The sequence below is a fragment of the Microtus oregoni genome, unplaced genomic scaffold (assembly GCF_018167655.1).
Source record: "Microtus oregoni isolate MIOR12 unplaced genomic scaffold, Mior012 000048F_ref0000485, whole genome shotgun sequence".
Classification (NCBI taxonomy): domain Eukaryota; kingdom Metazoa; phylum Chordata; class Mammalia; order Rodentia; family Cricetidae; genus Microtus; species Microtus oregoni.
The window spans coordinates 12,641,319-12,666,962 of record NW_024543222.1 but is presented as its reverse complement, the minus strand read 5'-3'; the positions used below and the strand labels follow the sequence as shown (position 1 = coordinate 12,666,962).

The following is a 25,644-nucleotide window of genomic DNA, read 5'->3' as shown; positions in this document are numbered from 1 at the left end:
AATTATTAATGTTCCCATCAGGATTTAGTGACAATGCTTCTATTTGGTTCGTTTTTCTGAAAATGCTAACACGCAGCCCAGGGTGATCCTGAAACCCTGGTCCTCCTGCCTCTACAGTGTGTGCCACCATGCCTGGCCTTCGTTTGACTCTTGACAAGTTAATTTCATGACAGAAGCCATCCTCAGGTGCAACCAAACCACAAGCCATGAAAAGCAAACCTGAGCCTGTACACCGACTGCCTCGGGGACCTCTGCTTGTTTTCTGGCTTAGTTATAACCGGGGCAGAGGCTTACTGGTGAGCATTTCCCACAGGCCTGCTTCCCATTCCAGCCCCATTTCAGGTGTTCATGTGGAGTTAGGAGGACAACCTGCACAGGGTATCGAGGCAGAGGCAGGGGGATCTCTGAGTTCAAGGCCAGCCTAGTTATACTGTGTGAGGTTAAGGACCGTCAGCGCTACAGTTACTGTCTCAAAACAAACCCAAACGCTGGCCTAACAGAAGTTGTCATGATATAAAGGGAACGTGACATTTAACAATCGTGTTAATTTGACCTCTCCCTCACTTTTGTCTTCCTGATGGAGGTCCACGTAGTCCAGGGCAGTCTCAAATTTAGGATTATCTTTCCTTAGCCTTAATAGTTGAAATTCCAGACACATTGTACGACTATGTAAGTTCACACAGAGATCAGCGATGGCTTGAGGGGGAACCTGTTTCCACCACAGCTGACTCCTGTGCCTCTTCCTAACATGGACAACCAAGGCTCTGTGTGCACGGGCTCTAGCATCAGACCGACTGACTTGTCCTAACCCAACTGTGGAAACCACTCACCTATTACCAATCAACCCATAAAGATTTTCTATTTTTTTAAGAAAATTTATTTACTGGGGTGAGGGTTTGAGACAGGGTCTCACTTTGTAGCTCTGGGTGTTCAGGAATTCACTCTGTAGATGAAGCTGACCTTGAGCCCATAGAGAGCTTTTGTTCCTGAGTGCTGGGATTACAGTCGTGTGTGTGTGTGTGTGTGTGTCTGTGTGTGTGTAGTGTAGGTCCTGGCGCTTGTGTGGAGGACAGAGAACAACTCAGTGAGGCTGGCTCTCCCCTTCCAGGGACTGAACCGGTCAAGAGGCCTGCACAGCTCATGCTCCTGAGCTCTCTCACTGGCTTCAGTACAACGGTTTTTTAGGAGACTATTTCATTATTTGGGAATGAGATCCTAGAAATCTATTTTTGTCATATCCTTGTCTCATCTGAGACATGACACTGGAAGAGGGAATTTCCCAGCCCTGAGCAGGGAAAAGGCTGGCAGCAGGTGAAGGACGGAGAAATGGCAGGAGGCAGCAGGCACCAGGCTGGCTGGGAGTCCTAAGGGCTCTTCCATGTGGCATGGTCTCTGCAGCCAGATACAGATGAGCTGGAACGGTTCTGATGGAGAAATACACTCTCTCTGGGTCGACTCTTCAAAGATGGTCTGTTTCTTTTATTAACAGAAAAACTATTCTCCAAATGTATGATAAGAAATTATAGACTTTTATCAATACACAAATAAGTTTACTTAAAATCAGCTCAATCCCATATTTAAAAAACTTCCATAATCTCCTTCCAGGGATGTCTACCACCGAGAGTTGGTTTGTGGGAACCCTGTAGCAGTGATGTGATAGCCCGGAAGTCACACTTCTCTTTAGACACCGAGGGATGATGGATGCACCAAAACTTTCTTCCCTGGATGAACAGGTGGATTCACATAAAGAATTCCATCAAGCCAGGCATGGTGGCCCAACCTTTAATCCCAGCACTCTGGGAGGCAGACGCAGGTGGATCTCTGTGAGTTTGAGGCTAACCTGGTATACATATCCAGTTCCAGGACCAGGCTACATGGTGAGATGCTGTTCCAGAAAAACCAAAACAAATAAAAAAATAAAAATTAAAAGAGAGAACTCCATGAAGTGTCCATGACAGAGAACCGCTCTGTCAGAAGAGCTCCAGCACTTCGATGGAGTACAGTCCTCTGCTGCTCTTGTCCTGATTCAACTTCTGCAGCTCCCGAAAGCTCACTTCAATCTTGTTGAGCTCGGAATAGACAGAAATCTGAAGAAGACAAAGACCCAGAGTAACTTTACCATAACTCTACATACGACATACTGCTAATGGCTTTTCCAGGAACATTTTTGTTTTTTGGACTGGAATGAATCAATGGCCTTACGTATGTATCATTTCCTCTATCACAAGCCAATTCCCATCTTGACATAACCAAATATTAAAGATAAGGTATATGCATTATAGTTATATTTAACTAGTTTTTTAAAAAAACAAACAAGGTATTACTTGAGACAAGGCACAAGACAGGCCCCTTGGAACTCAGGACAGGAGAAGAGAACTACTCTCTAACACAGTGTTCTGACCAACACACTGTGCTCCCACCTAAACACATCACCCCACTCAGAATAAAATTAACCGGAAAGAATTAAATAAACACAAACCTGAGATTTCACAAATTTGTAAAGATTAAGCAAGAGTCGTTTTGCTTCTGGTATCATTAAGATAACAGTAAAATTAGCATCTAGAAGTAGGCATATCCAATCCATAATCTGGAGATAAATACAAAAAGATTAGTCCATTAATTCAAATTCATCACAAATCTTTTTTTTTTTCCTTTTGGTTTTTTGAGACAGGGTCTTTCTGTGTAACAGCCCTGGATATCCTGGACCTCTCCGTCGTAGACCCCGCTGTCCTCCAGCTCACAGAGATTAGACTTCCACCTCCCAAGTGGTGGGATTAAAGGAGTGTGCTACCACTGCCAGGCTTTGTTTCATTCATTCACTCAATCATTCATTATTTTATTTATTCGTTTACTTACTCATTTGTTTATTTTGAATACAGTGTTTGTTTATTATGCATACAGTGCTCTGCCCAGAAGAGGGCACCAGATCTCATTTACAGATGGCTGTGAGCCACAATTAAAGTGCTGGGAATTGAACTCTGGATCTCTAGAAGAACAGCCAGTGCTTTTAACTGCTGAGCCATCTCTCCTGAAAGAGGATTTCACTATGTAGCCCAGGCTGTCCTGGAATTCACCATATAGATCAGAGATCTGCCTGCCTCTATTTCCCAAAAGCGCTGGGAATAAAGGTTATGTACCACCACTACGGTTAGAAAAACAAATCCTCATGGAAGTCTGAACATTCAGTTTAGAGATGGAGTAACTTCTATGAAGCATAAATATTTTCTTCCCGCTTTTATAACATCAGTCAGTGAGAGGAAAGCCAGATGAGATCTAATCCCGCAGGCAGCACTAGTCATCTTATGCAGGAGGCTGTGTTCTCTGTTGTGGTGTCTCCCATCTGTACTCAGAGCACCTCAGTGGTGGAAGAAGATGGCTGATGTGAGTTCCAGGCCAGGCTGGGCTATGCCAAGACCTTCTCACAAAAGACAAAAACAACACAGCCAGGCAGTGGTGGCAGCCTAGAGCACAAAAATTAAAATTTGCCTAGAAAAATTATACTGATGGCACGTGAGGCGCCATCCTCCTGACGGACTCGACTGTTAGCAATTCCCAGAGTTGGTGAGGGGTGTCTATTTATCCAGTGGTACAGCCACTGGAAAGTAGCTCCTGATCTAGAAGATGCCCTCATGCATGCTCATGAAGGAGCACTAACCAGACTCAGTGGGTCACACACAGCCCCACTAAATAAATCATGTGAAGGGCACGTCTCAGGAATAAAGGGCCTCATCAGAATAGGGAGAGAGAGGTAACAGGGAGAAAGACTGAAGTCACTGCATACATAACACATGAACTGTCAAATAAGAAACAAAAAGACACTAAAACAGTAGCAAGACAAACGACAGAAACTAACTCAATACACAAGGACATGTTTATAAACATCTCCCCGCAAACAGGCACTACAATAGAAAGATGGATAAAGAACCTAAGTAAATATCATCTGACAAAAAAGAATAAAGAAAAACTACTTCCCCCTCTATTGTCAAGAAACACAAGACAATCCAGGGCAACACTGTTCCTATCTGATTAGCAAGGCTGAGAAGTTGGACAATAGCAGGTGTGGGCAGAGTGTGGGAACTTCGGGGCAGTCCCAGTCACAACTCTTTGGGAAGGTAATCTGGCATTCTGAAAACTGAAACTCATGCCTGCTTCCCTTAGTGTTTCTCTTGTGGGAATAAACCTACAAGGAAAGCCATGAGAAGACTAACACCTAAAGCTTATTTATGTTGCAGAACGTGCAAGCAATGCACCAAGAGGGGATGAGAAAAGATGGATATACCAGGCCAAGATAAGTCTGCAACATAGCACTGAGACAAAGAATGAATTAACTTGCAGAATGTCACACACACTAAAGGTCTTGTGTCACAAAGACAAAAATCAAAGACAAAAAGAATGTGTCTAGAATCAGTATTTCTAGACACAAAAGATACTTTTCTGAGTTTTTGTTTGTTCGTTTTTTTGTGACAGGTTTTTTTCTGGCTGTGTTGGAACTCACTATATAGCGCAGTTTGGCCTCAAATTCAGAGATCTGCCTGTCTCTGCCCCATCAAGTACTGGGATCAGAGGTGTGCACCACCAATGCCCAGTTCACAAGAGAAACTTTTAGTGTTGGTTAGCTCTAAGAGAGGTTGGAGGAGAGAGGTACAAAGTTTACCTTTTTTTCCCTTGCTTTGTGAGACAGGTTCTCACTATGAGAACTCATTACGTAGACCAGACTAGTCTTGAACGCAGAGACCCACCTGCTCTGGCTTTTGAGTATTAGGATTAAAGGTATGTGCCACCACACCTGGTCCCAAAGTTTACTTTTGAAACCTTTTTGATACTGTAGAAACGTTCCCCTACAAAGATGACTTTGGGATTCTGTAATCTGTAATTACAAATCTAGAAATCCATCTATTGAACAGAGAAGCCCTCTGCAATCCAGCGACGTGCACAAGGGAGGAGGCGGCGTCTTTCCCATCTTGGTTACAGAACTACAAGGCTGACACTGTATGCCAAGGTTTCTGTACAAAGGCAAAAGTTACCTTACCTGGCTCAGCGTTGGAGGGCTTACTCCAGGAAGAGTCATGGTGGCATTGCCACTACACTTCAGATAGAGGAAATACAAATACTGGAGAAATAGCTGTGGGAGGGAAAACAGGAGGACAACTTACCAATCCGGTAGAAAACGTTCTCTACAAATAAACCCAGCAGATAGCAGAAAAAAGTTTACAATGCTGTTCAATTAAATTACGAATCAAACAAATGTGACAGGTTCTGGGGGACAGAATGAGTAAAATGGAGTCCCTGTCACCACTGAGAGTTAGGATAGGAGGGTAATGAGCTCAGACCAGTAAAAAACAGATCAGAAAAGAGAACTTTTCTCTTCTTTTTTCAGTTATTTTAAGAGTCCTTTCAATGACAACCTAAGATGGTTTAAGCTCGTTTCCAGCAGGGCAGACCTTGGAGCAAGGTCTCTCACCCCCAATCACCCTGGTTTCTGGAGCAATTCCCATCACATGTGGGGCTCTCTCTATGCATATCAAAGTATCCCACAGATTAGAATGGCCTACCAGTTGCTCAGAATTAAGCAGCACAATTTAGACCAGAAATAAAATGTACAGTCATGCAGAAGACTCACCGTGGCGTGCTTTGCGGGGATGTCCTTCAGGTGCGGCAGGAGGAAGGTCTCACTGTACGCTGAGTGGAGAACTGCATTTCTACTCAGGACTAAAGGAAAACACTCAGTAAAGAAAAGGACTGCTACGAGTCGTCACTTCCTGGTTTACAGGAGATCTAATCACCAATACTCTTTTCTTTTTTAATGATTTATTTTTATGTGCATGGTGTTCTGCCTGCATGTGTGTCTATGTGAGGGCTATTTAACTTCCTGGAACTAGAGTAACAGTTGTGAGTTGCTATGTGGGTGCTGGGAATTGAACCCGGGCACCCTGGAGGAGCAGTCACTGCTCTTAACCACTGGGCCATCTCTCCAGCTAGTATTTTATCTTCTTTTTTTTTTTTTTTTTTTGGTTTTTTTTTTTTTTTTTTTGGTTTTTTGAGACAGGGTTTCTCTGTGGCTTTGGAGCCTGTCCTGGAACTAGCTCTGTAGACCAGGCTGGTCTCGAACTCACAGTTATCTTCTTTTTTTATTTTTACTTATTTTATTTTTTGAGACAGGGTTTCTCTGTAGCGTTTTGGTTCCTGTCCTGGAACTAGCTCTTGTAGACCAGGCTGGTCTCGAACTCACAGAGATCCGCCTGCCTCTGCCTCCCGAGTGCTGGGATTAAAGGCGTGCGCCACCACCGCCCGGCAGTATTTTTTCTTCTTAATTAAGAAAACAGAAGAAGGGCTGGAGAGATGGCTCAGAGGTTATGAGCATTGCCTCCTCTTCCAAAGGTCCTGAGTTCAATTCTCAGCAACCACATGGTGGCTCACAACCATCTGTAATGGGGTTTGGTGCCCTCTTCTGGCCTGCAGCATACACACAGAGTATTGTATACATAATAAATAAATAAATAATAAATGAATGAATATTAAAAAAAAAAAAGAAAACAGAAGAAAAGCAAAAAAGAAAGAAAACAGGCAAGTGAGACATGGTGGCACGCACCTGCGATCTTGGCACTCCAGAAGGAGAGAAAGGAGGATGCCAAGGCTATGTGAGCCACATTGCAAAACAAAATTAAACCAAATTAAATGACAAAAGAACCCTCAAAGAAAACAGACCTCAATGGTGACGGAAGGTAGCTTGGAGGTAGAGTTTGACAAGTATGCATAAGACCATGGGAGTCATCCACTCCAATACACACATACACACACACACACACACACACACACAAACACACACACACACACACACACACACACACACACACACGATTAATGGGGCAGGGGAGAGAGAGAAAAAAATGGGTTTAATAAATTAGTTGAAAGCAGCATCGAATATAATCCATTTCAAGCAGACATTGAAAAAAACCAGGGGAAAAAACTGAATCATGCCTTAGTTACTGCTTGGCATATAACTATATCCCTGACAGCAGAGCATCGGAACCACCTGGAAGGATACAGCAGAGCCGCTCGCTTTGGGGCCACAGGACATGCGGTCACAGGGAAAGAGACGGTCTCCTTTGCTTCATCTTCAGGCTTTTTATTTAACTGCTGACTGTCTTTACTGCAGCTACTGTCTTCAGGACTGAAGCCATTTTGAACAATTTCAGTTTGCTCTTCCATTTCCTTTTGCTCATCTTGTATGGTATCACTATAATCAAAAACTGACTCCATATTGATATTAATGTCTCGAAGACAGTCATCACCAATGCTACGATGTTAATTAAAAGCAAGAGGTTAATTCTTCTCATTACTTGAACCTCTGAAAGTTTATTTTCTAAGAATTCAACATTTTAGAAGTCAAATAAGTCACAGATTCCAATGATATCATGGGAATGAGACCACAGGTTCTAACTTACCTCAAGAAAAGTTTTAAGCAAGCGCAGGTGGTCGACTCAGGGATGTCAGGGAACTGCTGCAGACACAGCTGTAACATCTGCACATCTGTGTGCTCCAGAGCAATCTCCATCAGGCCAGGGCACAAGCTGAGATAAAAAATAAGACAATTACTATAATTTAAAAAAATCATTAAAAAAATTAAAACTACAGTTCTAGGACAGTCACAGGCTACATAGAGAAACCCTGTCCTGAAAACCAAAATCCAACCAACCAAAACAACACACACACAACACACACACAAAACTAAACAAAAGAACAAAAATTATTTTAATTTTTTGTTTGCTTGTTTGTTTTTTGAGGGTTTCTCTGTGTAGCCCTGGCTGTCCTAGAACTAGCTCTGTAGTCTAGGCTAGCTTCAAACTCACAGAAATCTGTCTCGGCCTCCAAAATTCTGGGATTAAAGACGTGTGCCATGATCAACTGACTAAATAATTTTATTTATTTATTTATTTACTTATTTATTTTTGTTTTTTGAGACAGGGTTTCTTTTTTTTTCTTTTTCTTTTCTTTTTTTTTTTTTTTTTACAAATCCACTTTTATTTATTTACTTTTCATTGGTTTAAATCCGAGATGGGTACAGCATCACACGGATTCTGTGTCCAATGGCTTTTGCAGGAAGGTTGCTTCGGAATTTGGCCCGGACCATGCCACTGTTTCCATGGGCCCGAGTTACTTTCCCCCAGATCACTCTGGTTTTGTTTGGTTTGCCTCCAGGTGTCACTGTTTTGTTCTTTGCTTTATACACGTAAGCGCATCTCTAGCCCAAGTAGAATTCAGTTTCATCTCGGGCATAAACGCCTTCAATTTTAAGGAGAGCCGTGTGCTCTCTCTGGTTCCGGAGACCTCGCTTATAGCCAGCAAAAGTGGCCTTGCACCACAGCCTTCCAGACATACTGTCCTTTAGAAGTCCTGTTCCCAGCAGGCCTCCACAGGCGCCAAGATCGAGACAGGGTTTCTCTGTGGCTTTGGAGCCTGTCCTGGAACTAGCTCTTGTAGACCAGGCTGGCCTCGAACTCACAGAGATCCGCCTGCCTCTGCCTCCCGAGTGCTGGGATTAAAGGCTCTTAAATAATTTATTTTATGAGTGTTTTGCCTGCATATAAGTCTGTGACCACAGCTGGGTGGTGGTGGTGGTGCTTGCCTTTAATCCCAGCACTTGGGAGGCAAAGGCTGGTGGATCTCAGTGAATTTGAGACCAGCCTGGTCTACAAAAGCAAGTTCCAGGCCAGCCAAGACTGTTACACAGAGAAACCCTGTCTTGAACAACCAAAATAGTGTGACCACATGTATGCCTGCTGTCTATAAAAGTCAGAAGAGGGTACTGGATCCAAGGTACAGGAGTTACAGATGGTCGAGCCACCAAGTGGGTGCTGGGAAAATAAACCCAGGTCCTTTTAAAGAAGAGGCTGGTCTCAAACTCATCCTCTCCCTGCCGTGACCCACCAAGTGTCTCAATCACAGGCATGCAGCTTCACCACTGTCTTAGTTTCCCCAGCTGCTGCAGGAACCTATGTGACTCTCAGGCTGCTCAAACTTTTTAAGGCTACAATGTGGAAGAGTTTGGTATCTGGGGTTCAAGAGACAGTTAAGTGCTGAAAGGAGCTCGAGAGGCCATTCAGGTGGGACCCTAAAAACCGCAAAGCTGAGAGAAGTGCAGACAGTGGAACAGAGATGTTTGAGGAACTGGGCTATAGGCCATTTGTGGGAGTCTGACCAAGAATCTGGCTTCATTCTGTCCACACCCTGAGAACATGCATGAAGTTGAACTGAGCAATAGCAGACTAGTTTGTTTCATAGAGGAAATTTCAAAAGTGATCATTTAATTTGCTACTGAGAAATAACTTAAAACTATTAAAGAGATCAACACTCTTAACAAGAAACCTTTTGTGCTACACTGGACAATAGGAAAGCTGTCAAGGGCAAAACTCCATCCCTCAGAAGATCTATCTAGTGAATATATACAGGTTCATTTAAAGAAAGTCTAAGAGGAGTCCTTGCTCCTCGAACGCAACTGCCTAGCAAAATGTTTCCACGGAGCCAGCAAAAAGAAGCTGATGTAGCTGTGATTCAAGCCACACCTTGAGCTTATAGCAAAGTCAGCAGTATTAATATACAATAATGGCTTTGAGGGTAAAGATGTGAAAACTGAGACCAGGCAATGTGTGACAGGATTTGAGTCCCTGTAAAGAGGATCCACACACCCACCGTGGGAAGCTGTGAAAGTCCAGCCTATGTGGTGCAGCTGACTTCATTACGACAGGACTAAAGGCAATGAAGATGACTACCACACCTCAGTGGCAATCTCTCTGGTTGTATATGTGCGTGTGAATTCATACACGTTCACTTATGAATGTGTATCATGTAAGTGTATGCTTGTGTCTGTGGAGGCCCTAGAGTAATGCTGAGTGGCTTCCTCCATCACTCTTCGCCCTGCAACAAGCAGGGTCTCCCACTGAAGGTAGAGTCAGAAGTTTTGACTAGTCTTATCTTCAACTCTCAAACACTGGGATATATGTGGGCTGCCATATCCCACCATACCTTTTTGGTTTTTCTTTTTTTTTTTTTTTTTTATTTTTTTCGAGACAGGGTTTCTCTGTAGCTTTTTGGTTCCTGTCCTGGAACTAGCTCTGGTAGACCAGGCCGGCCTCGAACTCACAGAGATCCGCCTGCCTCTGCCTCCCGAGTGCTGGGATTAAAGGCGTGCGCCACCACCGCCCGGCACCTTTTTGGTTTTTCAAGACAGGGTTTCTCTATATAACAGTCCTAGCTGTCCTGGAACTGGCCCTTATAGACCAGGCTGGCCTCAAACTCAAGAGATGCCTGCCTCCTCTGCCTCCTGAGTGCTGGGATGAAAGGCGTGCATCACCACTGCCCAGCCCCGACCATACTTTTATGTGGGTTCTAGGAGGTCGAATTCCAGTCCTCACATTTTACTCAGTGAGCCACCTCCTTGGGAACTACTTTCACATAAAAATGTCACAAGTACAAAGAACAAGTTCAAAAGAATGCCGAATATGAGGTGGGGACACACACATACCTGTAGGAAAGCACACGCGTTTGGATGAGCTGCACCAGACAGTTCCGGGGGTAAAATGATGGCTCTGTTTTACACCTTTCCAGAAGTCCTGCTACTATATCTCCAATTACAGTATGAAAGTCAGGTGTTGATTTAGCCAAAAATTTACGTAGTTCGACTTCAATATGTTTTTCTGAACCTTTCTGAAAGGGCAAAATTAAAGAATTTAGTCTGATACATTACGAAATGTCACTCTGAACTTAAACAACAACAACAAAAAACCCAAAAAAGCAAAAAACAAAACTTGCCAGCACAACATTCTTTCAAAATATGAATATCCATGCAATCCACTGAAACAAGGTGACTTGTTTTACAACATACACACACACAGTATGGGAAGTCCTGTATATGTGTTGCTTTTATTGGTTAATGAATAAAGAAGCTGCTTGGGCCTGTGATAGGACAGAGTAGAGCAGGCCTGTGAAACAAGTGCCTTTACCACTGAGCCATCTCACCAACCTGACTTCTAATTTTCTTTTTTTAAATTTACCTTTATTATTGATAAAAGCTGTTTGGCTCCTGGAACTTCTGGCTGTAAATTTATTTCAATATTTTTTTTCCTTAGCTGTAAGAAAATAAATCCGTTTTAGGCTTTCAAAAAAAATGTAAAAGACACATAAAAAATTTAGAGGACTATACAACAAATTAGTATACTTGGTATGATCATACACTTCAAAATACTTATGTTAAGGATTTATTCTAAAAGAAATTTTAGTTAGCTTTAATTTTTTGACACGAGTCTCTCTATATAGTCCTGGCTGTCCTGAAACTCACCATGTAGACAAGGCTGGCCTCAAACTCAAAGAGATCAACCCGTCTCTGCCTCCTGTGTGCTGGAATTAAAGTTATGAGACACCATGCCCAGCTATTTCTATTTTTTTGTGCATGGGTGTTTTGGCTGCATGTATGCAAGCGTACCATGCAAGTGCCTGGTACCCACGGAGGCCAGAAGAGGAAGTTAGATCCCCTGTACTGGAGTTATAGATGGCTTTGAGCTACCACATGAATGCTGGGAACAAACCTTGGTCTTTTATTTTAAGAGCAGGCAGAACTCTTAACTACTGAGTCACCTCTGCAGCTCCAAGACTTTCCTTTTCAGTGTATGTCAGCATGTGCTTCAGTGTATGTGTATGTAAACGGAGGTGCCTGAGTTAGCTACAAAAAGTCACTGGGTCTCCTGGAGCTGGAGTTAGAGGCAGATGTGAGCTGTCTTTTATGAGTGCTGGGACCCAAACTTGAGTCCCTTGCAAGAGCTACAAGCATTTTTTACTACTGAACCATCTCTCTACCCCAACCACATACTAAAAAAAAATGCTTAATGATAAATAAAATGCTTTTATTACAACTTTGAAATGAGATAAAGACTTTTTTTTTTTTTTTTTTTTTTTTAATTTAGATGGGTCTGCAACTCATTATGAAGCCCAGACTATCCTCAAACTTCTAATCCTCCCTACTTGGCCCTAAGTGTTGAAATCAGAGGCACAAGCCACCACACTCAGCTTTGATAAACCTCTCTACTCAGAAGGGCATTACTGCTAATTGAAAACTGGCCTAGTTTCCTACCTGGGACTTAGTTTATTAACACACATATCTTTAAATAGTAACACACGCTGGAGCTGGAGAGACAGCTCAGGATAGCCACTGAGAACATTTCTGCACTTGCAGAGGACCTGAGTTTGGTTCTCAGCACCCATGTGGAGTTCAAAACCATCTGTAACTCCAGTTCCAGGGAGGACTCTCTCATCCTTGGCTGGTTCCTGCATGTATCTAAAGCACATATATACATGGGCACATAAACATAAAATAAATACATATTTAAAAACAATTAGCTGAGCGGTGGTGGTGCATGCTGTTAATCTTAGCACTCAGGAGACAGAGGCAGGTGGATCTCTGTGAGTTCAAGGCCAACCTGGTCTATAGAGTGAGTTCTAGAACATCCAGGGCTATACAGAGAAACCCTGTCTCGAAAAAACAAAACAGAGTCAAAACAAAAAAACACCAACCAAATCCAATTAACAGCTAGATTTACAAGTATTAGATAAAGGTTTTAAATTCTGTTGAAGCTTTATGCCAGCACTTGGGAGGCAGAGGCAGATGGATCTCTTTGAGTTCGAGCCTGGTCTACAAGAGCTAGTTCCAGGACAGGTTCCAAAGCTACAGAGAAATCCTGTCTCGAAAAAAAAACCAAAAACAAACAAAACAAAACAAAAAAAGAGGTAACAAACATGAAGGGTTAAGGCAGTGCCAGCTCTTCCTGTTTAATTTTACATTGCTACCAACATTACTCAGCCAACTACTGAACTTACAGTTCTTGACTGCTCTGCACTGTAAGACTCAGGTTCATATCCTGAACACGTTTCCCAGTTTACAAAATGGGGCATGGAATGAGTGTCTGCAGAAAGACAAAACATAAATTACTGGACTATTCTGACTTAACACCATCAAATTAAAGGACAACAACAAAAGAAAACAATTTAAATTTATACACAATTTTTTTCTTTTTTTTAAAAAAGTATTTATTTATTTATTATGTATACATATTCTGTCTGTGTGTATGCCTGCAGGCCAGAAGAGGGCACCAAACCTCATTACAGATGGTTGTGAGCCACCATGTGGTTGCTGGGAATTGAACTCAGGACCTTTGGAAGAACAGGCAATGCTCTTAACCTCTGAGCCATCTCTCCAGCCCTAAATTTATACACAATTTAAGAGAGGCTTCAAACTAGGCAGTAGTGTGAATACCTTTAATCTCAGCATTTGGGAGGCAGAGGCAGGTGGTTCTTTGTGAGTTTGAGGTCAGCCTGGTCAACACAGTGAGTTCCAGGTCAGCCAGAGATACACAGAGGAACCCTGTCTAGAAAAACCCAAAGAAAAGAAAAAAGAAACCAGGAACTAATAAATTTTCTGTGTCAATAAAAAGAGTAGAGAGGTTCCAACCTGACTCTTGAGTATGCTTGAGCTTTCCAAGAGCACCTGCCAGAGACGACACTTCACACTTGTATGGAATCACAGTTAGACATTTTCCGTGCAACATAAATAATGCTTCCCCATGATACCAGAGCTGAAAAAAAAAGTCTTAAAAAGTCAGTGCATGCGCGCGCGCACACACACACACCCATCCATCCCCCGGAGATCTGACTCGACAAAGGCCCATACCTTATTTTACTAGCACGTATTCACTGTACCAAATGATGGGTTTCATTATATTTCACATACACTCAAAATCACTTGCCCTGGACCCTTGTTTACTGTCTCACCCGCTCTCCTGCTCCCCAATCACTCTCTTCTTTCCATCGTCTCTGCTAAATTCTCATGTCTTATACACAGCTAAGTCTAAATTCAGCCATGAGAGGAAATTCTGATTTTTAAAAACTTCTGTCTACTTTCCCTACAAATGACATGTCATTCTTCTCTATGAACCAAGTTCCACAATGTAATATACAGTACCATCTTCATCCAGTTACTGATGGACTCATGCACTGACTTTTTGTTGCTGTTTTGAGACAGCATTTCTTTGTGCATCCCTGGCTGTCCTGGAACTCACTCTGTATGTAGGCCAGGCTGGCCTCAAACTCACACAAATTCTCCTGTCTCTGCCTCCTGAGTGCTGGGATTAAAGGCATGTGCCACCACTGCTCGCTAGTCTGATTCTTTAAGTCAAATTTACCATGTAACAGTAAAATTCCACAAGCTATCTCAGAATAACAAAAGCTATTCTTCCATGTAACAGTAAAATTCCACAAGCTATCTCAGAATAACAAAAGCTATTCTTTTTCTATTTTTTCCCCCAAGACATAGGGTTTCTCTTATATAGTCCCGGCTGTTCTGGATGAAGACCAGGCTGGCTTCAAACTCAGAGAGATCCACCTGTCCCTGCCTCCTGAGTGCTGGGATTAAAAGTGTCTCTGCTTCCTGAGTGCTGGGATTAAAAGTGTGCACCACCAGTGTCCTGCAAAATTTTAATTCTTTACGTATTTCCATGGTAACATTTAAAGATCAATTTATTAGGAATAGCAATACCTTAGGTTATAGTTTAATACACAAAAATAAAAAGCAAAAATGAAAGCAGAGCTAAAAACCAAACTGTTCTCCTCTGACCTAAAATTAGGTATAATTTAGTGCTTTGGGACTCCAGTAACGGTGGCACACACCTTTAACCCCAGCCTTTGGGAGGCAGAGGCAGTAGGATTTCAGAGTTTAAGGCCAGCCTGGGCTACAAGGCAAGTTCCAGCAGTCAGGACTACAGAGAAACCTCCAAAAAGCCAACAAACCAACAAAAACAAAACAAATGAAAGTCATAAGTATATAGAAAATGTTAAAACAAAACCTCAACCAAATGTAATCTCTTAAGTAAAAAAATAAATTATAAGTCAGGTGGTGGTGGTGAACATCTTTAATTCCAGCACTTGGCAGGCAGACAGGCAGCTTTCTATGAGTTGGAGGCCAGCCTGGTCTACAAAGTGAGTTATGGGATGGCCAGGTCTGTTACACAGAGAAACTGTGTCTTGAAAAACCAAAAAGTAATTCTTGTTTTCCTCAGAAGATACTCAATAAAAACCCAAATAATTAACAGCATGATGGCAATATATAACTCCAGCTCTTAGGAGGCCAAGACAGGAGGACTGTAACTATGAGGCCTCTCTGGGCTACAGAGTAACACCTTACCAAAAGCAAAACCCACACCCAAACCTGAACAAAACAACAAAACCAAAATCAACCAAGAAAAAAAAAAAAATCAAACTTACTTGCAAAAACTCAAACTCAAACTCAAATCTGAACAAAACAACAAAACCAAAACCCATCAACCAACAAAAAATAAAAATATCAAACTTACTTGCCCACTGGTTCCCTGTGGTAGCTCTTTTGATGTCTGTAATGTTTGAAACTTTATGTTCCATATGGAGAGGCATTCTATAATGTAAGATACAAAAGTTCAGAAACACATGATATCATGGCGTGAAGGACAGAGGCAGAGGTGCATATACAAGTTTGCTTCATGTATAAAAGTGAGTGACTGCCACAGGAATTCAAACAAGTGAGGCACAGGGTAGGTAGAAAGAAGAGTGGAAGAGCCCTAGAAGGTCACAATAGCAGATCTCAGTTTGTAATTAAAACAACATTCAAAGAAAGAATTCCACTGAATTCCACCAATTACAAATCAGCACCAAACTCTTAGACTAGAGAAGAAATATGTCCTCGCCCTCTATTAAGTCAGTATTACACTGAGAATAAAGGCAAAGCTCACACACATACATGCAGAGATGCAGTGAAAAAAAAACTTAGCAGAGCTGAAGGGATAAGAGTGACATATAGAGCCAGGCGGTGGTGACGCACGCCTTTAATCCCAGCACTCAGGAGGCAGAGGCAGGCGGATCTATGTGAGCTCGAGGCCAACCTGGTCTACAAGAGCTAGTTCCAGGGGGCTGGAGAGATGGCTCAGCGGTTAAGAGCATTGCCTGCTCTTCCAAAGGTCCTGAGTTCAATTCCCAGCAACCACATAGTGGCTCACAACCATCTGTAATGAGGTCTGGGGCTCTCTTCTGGCCTGCAGGCATATACAGACAGAATATTGTATACTAAATAAATAAATATTTATTATTTAGTATACATATTATACTAAATAATAAATATTATTATTTTTATTATATTGTATTAAATAATAAATATTATTATTTTTATTATATTGTATTAAATATACAGAATATTGTATACTAAATAAATAAATCTTTAAAAAAAAAAAAAAAAAGAGCTAGTTCCAGGACAGGCTCCAAAGCTACAGAGAAACCCTGTCTCGAAAAACAAAACAAAACAAAAAAGAGTGACATATAGAACCAGCTGTGTTTCTACAGCCTAGAAAGGAAAATTGGAAAGGAAACATCGTTTTATTAGCATCTAAAGGAATAATTTAACCAAGGAAGGAATGACTGAAGAAATGCTAGCAGAAATTAAGGAGTTCATGAACTGAAAGATGGCATTGGGCACAGTGGCACACAACCACAATCCCAGCACTTGGGAAGCTGGGATAGGAGGATCCTGAGATCAAGGCCAGCCTCGGCTGCATAGAAAGATTCTGCTGAAAACAAAGAAAGATGATGGAGACTGGAGGCTAAAAGCTAAGTTTGATTCTGAGGTGACTTCAGTTACCCTTAGAAGCTGGAAGCGGAGGTCCCAGGACTGCTATGTGGTCTTGATCCAGGATGGTGATGGTAGTACCATTTCGAGCACCACCAGACACAACTGCCTTGAGCATCAATGCTCTACCTAACCTCTGATTGTTTTCGGCGTCATTTGAATATAATGGTATCAAGGTTTCATATGCACATCCATCGGTGCCTGTTGGAAAGCAAGTATTTATTGTTTAGTAATGGGGAAAGGACAGTTTGTATCTACTGTAGTTAAATGTATTAGGGTGTTTATAAGACTACAAATTATAAATAACTCAGAACTTTTAACAATCATATCACTCTATGCTTTCTCTCAACAAATATATTAAATTTTTTGTGAGTGGGGTCAGTAAAATGGTTTGCAATATAAAGGCACTTGCCACTAAACCTGACAACCTGAGTGGGACGGAGCCCCATGATGGAGGCGAACTGTCTTCAAGTAGTTCTCTGACTCAAAATGGGAATCGAGGACCATGCATACAAGAACACGCATTACATCATGCTGAATCATGTGCATGGGTGGGAGGTAACACGCTGGAGTGTAATTCAACTGGTCAGAATGTTTGCCTGCCATGTACGAGGCCTTGAGTTCAATAACTGGCAGCATAGAAACATGGTTACACACACCTCTGCAATCCCAACACCTGGACGCCAGAGGCAGGAGCATCACAGGGACCAGCCTTAGCTACATGTGACCTTTCCTTCTATAGGTATCGTATTATTTGTTGTTGTCCATGGTAAACCTAGCAAAGTCATATGAAATGGCAGAAGAATCTGTAATGTACACAACCCTCTCACAGCCTTCCATGACTACCTCTGTTATTAAAGAAAACTTACTCAACGACACCAGGGAGATGAATTTCCCATCCACACGTGCAGTAAAATTTTGTTTAATAAATTTTTCTTCTTTTCCAAGTAAGAGTGTGTATTTGCTTAAGTCGTGTGATTTGCACAACTGTACGTAAGCAAAATAATTCCCATGCTGCAAGAAAAGAGTTGTTTTGTAAATATTCCCAGTCCAACTAACTACAGTTAAATATCAAAATGATGTTATTGCTCCATTCTAATTACTTCAATAAATACTTAAAAGCTTCTTGCCCAGGCTGGGTGTGGTAGCATGAACCTGTAATCCCAGCATTTGGGAGGCAAAGACAAGAAAAATGCAATAAAGTCCAGGCTAGCCTAGTCTACACAGTGAGTTCCCGGCTATTGAAGACTGCAGAGATGCTATGCTTGGTAAGCAAGAGCTGTCCCATTGAGCTATATATGCACCCCTTGTCCTTTGAGACAGTGTCTCACTATGTAACCCACGCTAACCTCAAACTCTTCATCCTCCTGCATCAAGTTCCTGAGTTCTGGGATTACAGGCATGCACCACCACTACCCAGATTCATTCACATGGGGCTTTTATACGATAAAAATAAAGTTAAGGAATTAATCTGCTAAAAAAAATGTTGGTTTAATTCAGGGATACAGATAGTTGTAACTAGCACTTTAATGGTCACAAAAGAAATAACCTTCTAAAATAGTAAAATTGGCCGGGCGGTGGTGGCACACGCCTTTAATCCCAGCACTCGGGAGGCAGAGGCAGGCGGATCTCTGTGAGTTTGAGACCAGCCTGGTCTACAAGAGCTAGTTCCAGGACAGGCTCCAAAACCACAGAGAAACCCTGTCTCGAAAAACCAAAAAAAAAAAAAAAAAAATAGTAAAATTGCACTTTAGTTTTGAAAATAACATAGGTGACTTTAAAAATGTAACAAAGACCAGAAATTAAAGATGTCACTTACTTTTTCAGTAATAAAAATTAAGACAGGTTGCTTAAATACCATGAAAAACTCTGACCACCTTTTAAAAAGAAAGAAAAATTAGAAAACACAAAATCAGTTGAGAAATGTTATTTACCAATTAAACTTAAATAACTATTATGGTGTTTTTGGAGCCAGGACAACAGAGAACCCCTACTTCAGTAGTTAAGAGTTGTCACTTGTCAAATGCAGTTCTGGAGATAATGGATGTTGTTACACTTCCCAGACAATAATGAAAACTGAGTACTCGATGAAGGACTTTCATCAGAATTACTTTGGGGACTAGTATTCTTAGGATAACATTAGAATCTTACCTGCCTTTTACACGCAACAGAGAATAAGCCACAGGGAAGCTAAAAGACCCATGACCAGAACAGCATTGCCAGCTTGTGTCAAAGTGGTGACTTGAACCCAAAGGTCACCCACTCCTGAACAACTGCTCACACCTTAGAGGAATGCACGGGTCCACTTGCTCAGCACCGTCTTGGCTTTCAGGAATTTAGTTTCTACCAAGTAGATCCACAGGTTAAATGAACAGGGAATGTGACGGAGTGATGAGCAAGGGTGAGGTGGGGAGTCCAAGACTGTCTGACCACCACACTAAAGAGCTACTTATTCACCATCAGTCCAGAGCCTATGCAAGCAGAGGCCTGCAAGCACCACCATCACCTCTTGCTACCAAGGAATGGTCTCTTCAGGGGAAAGGGCCGTGGCTCGGCAGCTGGGCAATATGACAGAACCAAAGAGCTTGTTCTTTTGGTTTTATCCATTTAATCCAGAAATAGCTGACTATGCAGGTCTCTGACATTTGATGGGATTATGGTTGGTTCCACATCATCTATGACCTCACAGGTTCACAGGCTGTTGGAGACTTTGCTGAGTGTCTCCTAAATGTTGTTTTTGCTTTGTTTTACTTTTTCTTTATTTCTTTTTGAGACCGGGTATCTCTGTGTAACAGTCCTGGCTGTCCTGTTGAACTTGCTTTGTAGACCAGGCTGGCCTCAAACTCAGAGATCTACTTGCCTCTGCTTCCCGAGTGCTGAAATTAAAGGCCTGTGGCACCACTGCCCAGTTTCCTTTTTTTTTTTTAAATATTTATTTATTATGTATGCTGTGTTTTGCCTGCATATCAGAAGAGGGTACTAAATCTCGTTAAAGAAGGTTGTGAGTCACCATGTAAGGTTGCTGTGAATTGAACTCAGGACTTCTCGAAGTGCAGTCTGTGCTCTTAACCTCTGAGCCATCTCTCCAGCCCTGCTTTGTTTTGTTTTTAAAGTAAGGGTTTCACTATGTAGCTCCTGCTGGCCTAGAGCCTTTTATGCAGACCAGCCTGGCCTCAAACTCAGAGCTCTGATTGCCTTTGTCTCCCTAGGACCATGCCCAACAGTAAGTGGGACTTACTTAGGATAATTTTGTCTTGGTTTTCCAGGGACTAATGCTAGCTTCAGATATGCTAGGCAGGGATACACCACTGAATTTTATCACAGCTCTTTATGTTTCTAAGCAAAACCACATTTAAACATAGTAAAGAATGCAGTGAAGCAATGCAGAGCCCGTTCTCTACTGGTGGAAATTCATACACAAGCTCTGGAACTTACCTGATCACCTCCTCATCAGGAATGACAGCTTCAATGTTCTGCTGAGGCTCTGTAAGCAAGGCCTCTAGCCCACGAACAGCACCTCTTCGGAACAGCACCAGTGGTTCTGTCCTCTGTACTGAGTGGATCCTATGGACCTCGGCCGACAGCTGGAAAGAGTGTTCGAGTATTTAGAAAGCGTCTAGCCATGTTGTCCGGGCTGACCTTGGACTCCTGATTGTAGCCTCTCAAGTGACATTATATGACATTACCAGCGTGTGCCATCACACCTGACCTAAGAGGGCACACCTTTAATTCCAGCACCTGTGAGGCAGAGGCAAGGCCAGTCTTACATAGTTAAGGGGGGGGGGGGGGACACGGGACGGGGACACGGGACATACGGACATAGGTAGAGACAGACTGACACGTACACCAATCTGGCCTCAAACTCAGATCCACCTGCCTTTGCACCATGAGTTATGGATTAAAGGTGTGTGCCACCACTGCCCAGCAAGATTTATTATCTTTAACAGTTTACCACCACCCCGTGTCTGTCCCACTTTTAATACTATAAATTGAACCTAGGCCTTGGACAGGCTAGGCAAGTATTACACCACTGAGCTAACCCCCAGCCCCACAGGCAGTGAAAAGACAAATCAAAAAATCATCTGGTGAGATGATAGGTAAGACTCTGGCTGCCAAGCCTAACAAAGGGTGAGAGAGATAGCTAACCTCTCCACATTGTTAGGAAACAACACAGAAGTTTCAAGAGTCTATGTGACAACACTGCTGGACTTGAATTGGTTTCACTCAGAGTTCTAAAACTTATCAGTTACATATAACTAACTTTTAGCTTATGTTCATTGGCATTTTGCCTGCATGTATGTCTGTGGTGAGGATGTCAGAAGCCCTGAAACTAGTATTACAGACAGCTGTGAGTTGCCATGTAAGTGCTGGAATTTCTTTAAAAAATATATATATATTTATATTTTATTTATTTATTTATTTATTTATTTATTTATTTATTTATTATGTATTCTGTCTGTGTGTATGCCTGCAGGTCAGAAGAGGGCACCAGACCCCATTATAGACGGTTGTGAGCCACCATGTGGTTGCTGGGAATTGAACTCAGGACCTTTGGAAGAGGAGGCAATGCTCTTAACCACTGAGCCATCTCTCCAGCCCCCAAGTGCTGGAAATTGAATCAGGGTCCTCTGGAAGAAGAGCCAGTGTTCTTAACCACTGAGCTACCTTTCTAGCCCAAAATGCATCAATTATTTTATACACATACACACACACACACACACACACACACACACACATTACTTTGTAGGTTAGACATTTAGAAACAGAAATTAGTTTGGACGGGGTCTTAACTACATAGCCCTGGCTGGCCTGAAACTTCCTCCATAGACCACACTGGCCTCACACTCAGAGAGGTCTGCCTGTCTCTTCCTCCAGGGTGCTGGGATTAAAAGTATTCACCAAGGGCTGGCTGGTGAAATGGCTCAGAGGTTAGGAGCTCTGGCTGCTCTTCCAGGTCTCAGGTTCAATTCCTAGCATCCACAAGGTGGCTCACAACTGTCTGTAACTCCAGTTGCAGAGGATCGATGCTTCCACACAGACATACATACAATACACCAATGCTCATAAAATACAAATAAAGAAATCTTTTTTAAAAAAAAATGTATATGGGGGCAGGAAAGATGGCTCAATGGTTAAGAGCACTGGCTGGCCTTCCAGAATACCCAGGTTCAATGTCCAGCATCTACATGGCAGCTCACAACTGTCTGTAACTCCAGTTCCAGGAGATCTGGCACCTTAACACAGGCAGATATGCAAGCAAAATATCAATGCTCATTTAAAAGAAAAAAAGATTTTTTTTTGAGATCCTAATTTTTATCACTAGGAAAAATCGGCACACTTTAGGTCACTAACAGAATATAAATACCTAATTATTGTTCTTTTTTAGGTTATTACATATTGTTCTTATTTTTTTGTTTGTTTGTTTTTCGAAACAGGGTTTCTCTGTAGCTTTGGAGTACATATTGCTCTTAAAATGTACAACATAGAAACTTTGTAGGGTCTATTCCAAACTCCAAACATTATTTATTTTTTAAAACATTTACATGTATGTATATGTGTGTGCACCATGTGCAGGCAGAAGACTACAGAGGCCCAAGAAGGCATCAAGATTCTCTACAGGTGGTTGTGCGTCATCATGTGTGTGCTGGGAACTGAATTCCAGTCCTCTGCAGGAGCAGCAAATGCTCCTAACTGTAGAGTTGTCTCTCCAGCCCCGTTGGTGAACTATCTAAACCATCAGTCTTTATGGGATAATAAAGCTGCGTTTTCTAACCTACTAAGAGGTGAGCTGAGATAGCTATCATGATCTATAAGAAAACAGCTGGAAGGGAAAACTCTCTACAGTCATAGGCTCCTTTGCCCAGAGGCAATATAGAAAATAACAAACGTGAGATTACGGGTTATTCCCTTTCACCAATAATTAAATATGTCAGAAAACATAAAGACTTACCGTAGCTTTAAATACTCTATCCAGGTTTACATCTTCATTACTCCATATTCTCAAAACCTTAAAATCAAAGTATACTTTAATTAGTCCTCTATAGCCTATTTACATGTTACACACACTAACACACTTTTAACTTTACCTTATGGTCATGTACCACTATATACTCTCCGGTCTGAAAGTTGCACACAGCTGGGCATGTCACAGTCTGACCTTGTTTCACTGACCAGCTGCCCAAGGGTTTCTGATCGGAAACCTGGTGAAAGAATACAAAATTCAAGACTTCAGTTTCAGACATTAGAACAATTAGATGTACCAAACAAGAAAAGAAGCCACCGAATGACAGTATTGAACACGATTCCTAATCTATGAAGTACCTAAATTAAAACAATTAAGACTGACAGAGTGGGCTACCAGGGGCTGGAGGAATAGTTATTTCTTATTTGTTGGAGATGGTCTTTCTGTGTCGTCTAGGCTGGCCTCAAACTCCAGAGTCTCTGGACTCAACTTCCAGCATAGAGAGTTACTATGTATTTTTAATTACATGTATGTATTTATTTGTGTATACACACACATATATGAGTTCAGAGGCTAGAGAACTACTTTTAGGGGTCAGTCCTTTTCCTCCCACCATATAGATCCGGGGCACTGAATTCAGGTCATCACACTTGGTGACTAGTGCCTTTACCAGCTGAGCTACCCCATCAACCCTCCGAACTATTGATGTGTTCAGATTTTCAGTTTTATAAGATGAAGAGTTCTGGAGACGGATATGGGTGACGGCTATACACTAATGTAAATATGTAATGTAAACAACGTAATGTAAATACACTTCACTATATGTACATTATTATTAATAATGGCTATGATGATAAACGTGTTCTTTAAAAACAAACAACACACAAGCAAAAATTAGGTATGGTGGTAGCCTCAGCTCTGGGAAGGTTGAGGCGGATCCAGGACAGGTCTCAAATACTAAACAAAACATTCCCAAAACTCTTCACTAAAACTAAACAAATTCATTTGAGACATTGTTTATAAACAATGATACATTTAAAACTGTATTGATTACAGGTGGAACAGAGGCAAGATAAGTTAGGTTGGTGTAAGTGGGGTCCAGTCCACTCAATTCCCATCACCTACTGTATTCCTCTGCAGAAAATGCCCAATCAGCGGAGAGCCTAAAGACAGAGCAGTTTGAGGGAATCTAAACCAACAGTGTACAGGGGATTGCTGGCAGACTGTCCCCAGCAGGTGGGTAACTGTTTAATGACACAAGAAAGTGTTCAGAATGCCAGATTAAAAACCTACTTTTTAAATGATTCCTATTAGCAAGGTGTAAGTGTGCTGGGCCAGGAATCAGGCTGCAATGCAGGCGAGGAGATTGTGACATTCTGGCTCTCAAATCCGGGTTTCGCAGTGTGAAAACAGAATGGCCCAATCTTTCTAGAATACTAAGGACTCTGTCTCGTCAACCCCCTCCCGACAAACCCAAAAAACATCAAGGAGCGGAGGGTGAAGCGGTAACATTTTCGACCGGTCAGTTGTCACCCTCTGACGCTCAATCTCCGCCCGACCCCTCGGCAAGCAAACCGCAGGGGGACAGAAAGCCCCTGGGTCAGGCTCTGGGAGATGAGAAAGGGAGGCATGGGTTCCCAGCGCGTCCCACGTGCATCAAGACACTGCCGCCTGTCACTCGGAAACACGCCAGTCCTCTCAGAAAACAACTTCCGAGCCTCCTTCGGCGTCCCACCGCGGGACCACGGGGCTCTGTCAGGCCCGCTCCCGGCTTTCCGTCCCAAGCTAGGAGAAATTCGAGCCACCCGCCCCCGGCTTCGGACAGAGGCGACCGACACCCGGCCGCTCCCGCAGCCCTCACCTTGTAGAGGACGACAGTCCTGCCGCTGTCCGTCACTAGGAACTGGTCGGCTTTGTCAGTCTGCTCTACACCTAGGAATCCTTCAGGCCCGGCGCCCAAGACTCCGGTAGACAACGTGAATTCCTCTTCCAGGGCTGCCATTTTGGCTGGCCTGCAGCCAGCGCATCCCTCCCATCAGTCTTTGCGCTTTCTCTCGCGAGAGCAAAGGACACGAAAGGGATGCGTTTTCGCCACTGGAGAAAAAGCAACTCGAGCCAAACGGCGACCCCTGGCGGGCGGAAAGGGAGCAGCCGAACGCCTCCCGGTGGGTGGGGCCTGGATTTCGTGCCAAAGCTCCGCCCCCGAGACCACGCCTCCCGGACTCCCGGATCAGCTGCACTGAGCAGAAATCTTTGCTTCTGCTTCCCTGCTCTTTGCCCGTCAGCTAATGGAAGCCGAAAGATGTGTTCAGAAAGTGGCTTGGTGTCAAAAAATAGATTTTTTTTGTTTGGTTTTTTTTTTTGTTGTTTTGTTTTGTTTTGAGACAGGGTTTCTCTGTGTAACAGGCTTGCCTGGAACTCACTTGGTCGAGCAGGCTGGTCTAGAATTCACAGAGATCCACCTGCTTCTGCCCCAGGAGAGCGGGTATTAAAGGCGTGCGCCACCATCGCCCGGCTCAATAAACAGATTTTTAAAATATGCTAAGTAAACTCTAGGAAGCCCTACTACTACATGCCAGAGGGGGAAAAATATTTAACTTGCTGACGACCCTCAAGGTCCTGTTTCTAAACGCCTAATCGCGCTTGCCCCAAGAATCCTCCAGAGATGTCTAGTCCCAGACGTCTAGTCTGGGGTGTTTATTTTTCCTGTTTGTTTTTTTTTGGGGGGGGGGAGTTTCTTGCAGATTATCAGAATTTCCAACTCCTTTGATTAAAAAAAGAAATCTAGCCCGGTTTGGTGGCATGCACCTTTGATCCCAGCACTCCAGAGGCTGAGGCAGGGAGAATCTCTGTAAACTGGAGGTCAACTTAGTCTACATAGAGTTCCAGAACAGTCATAGCTATATAGAGAGACTGTCTTACCAAAACAAAACGAAGTTCTAGCAGGCTGTGCCCAGCCCTTGGGAAGCTGAGGCAGGATAACCAACAG

The 25,644-nt window shown here is 42.7% G+C and overlaps 1 protein-coding gene and 1 pseudogene across 2 annotated transcripts; both read right to left on the bottom strand.

The window, feature by feature from the left end:
* Nucleotides 1-1,508: 1,508 nt before the first annotated feature.
* Nol11 (nucleolar protein 11) lies at nucleotides 1,509-24,683 on the bottom strand. 2 transcript variants are annotated; one of them, XM_041636118.1, is made up of 18 exons: nucleotides 24,517-24,683; nucleotides 22,780-22,893; nucleotides 22,644-22,700; nucleotides 20,129-20,277; nucleotides 18,513-18,570; nucleotides 17,563-17,707; nucleotides 16,706-16,894; nucleotides 15,396-15,472; nucleotides 13,499-13,622; nucleotides 12,868-12,953; nucleotides 11,052-11,126; nucleotides 10,523-10,704; nucleotides 7,446-7,571; nucleotides 7,046-7,297; nucleotides 5,621-5,699; nucleotides 5,030-5,122; nucleotides 2,480-2,587; nucleotides 1,509-2,087 (listed from the first exon to the last, which is right to left on the bottom strand). In XM_041636118.1, exons 1-18 carry the CDS (start codon nucleotides 24,655-24,657, stop codon nucleotides 1,971-1,973), a joined length of 2,172 nt encoding a protein of 723 aa, XP_041492052.1. In that variant the 5' UTR covers nucleotides 24,658-24,683; the 3' UTR covers nucleotides 1,509-1,970. The 2 variants fall into 2 exon arrangements, with proteins under 2 accessions (XP_041492052.1, XP_041492053.1); XM_041636119.1 differs by having other exon boundaries at nucleotides 7,046-7,237.
* LOC121436297 lies at nucleotides 8,015-8,432 on the bottom strand (annotated as a pseudogene).
* Nucleotides 24,684-25,644: the final 961 nt, after the last annotated feature.

Coding starts and splice junctions, on each gene's coding strand:
- Nol11 (XM_041636118.1), bottom strand. CDS start 24,657: ATGGCAGCCCTGGAAGAGGAATTCACGTTGTCTACCGGAGTCTTGGGC. Junction 20,278..22,643: donor ATAGAGTATTTAAAGCTACG/GTAAGTCTTTAT, acceptor CACTCTTTCCAG/CTGTCGGCCGAGGTCCATAG. Junction 13,623..15,395: donor CACAGGGAACCAGTGGGCAA/GTAAGTTTGATA, acceptor TTTTTTTTTCAG/CTCTGGTATCATGGGGAAGC.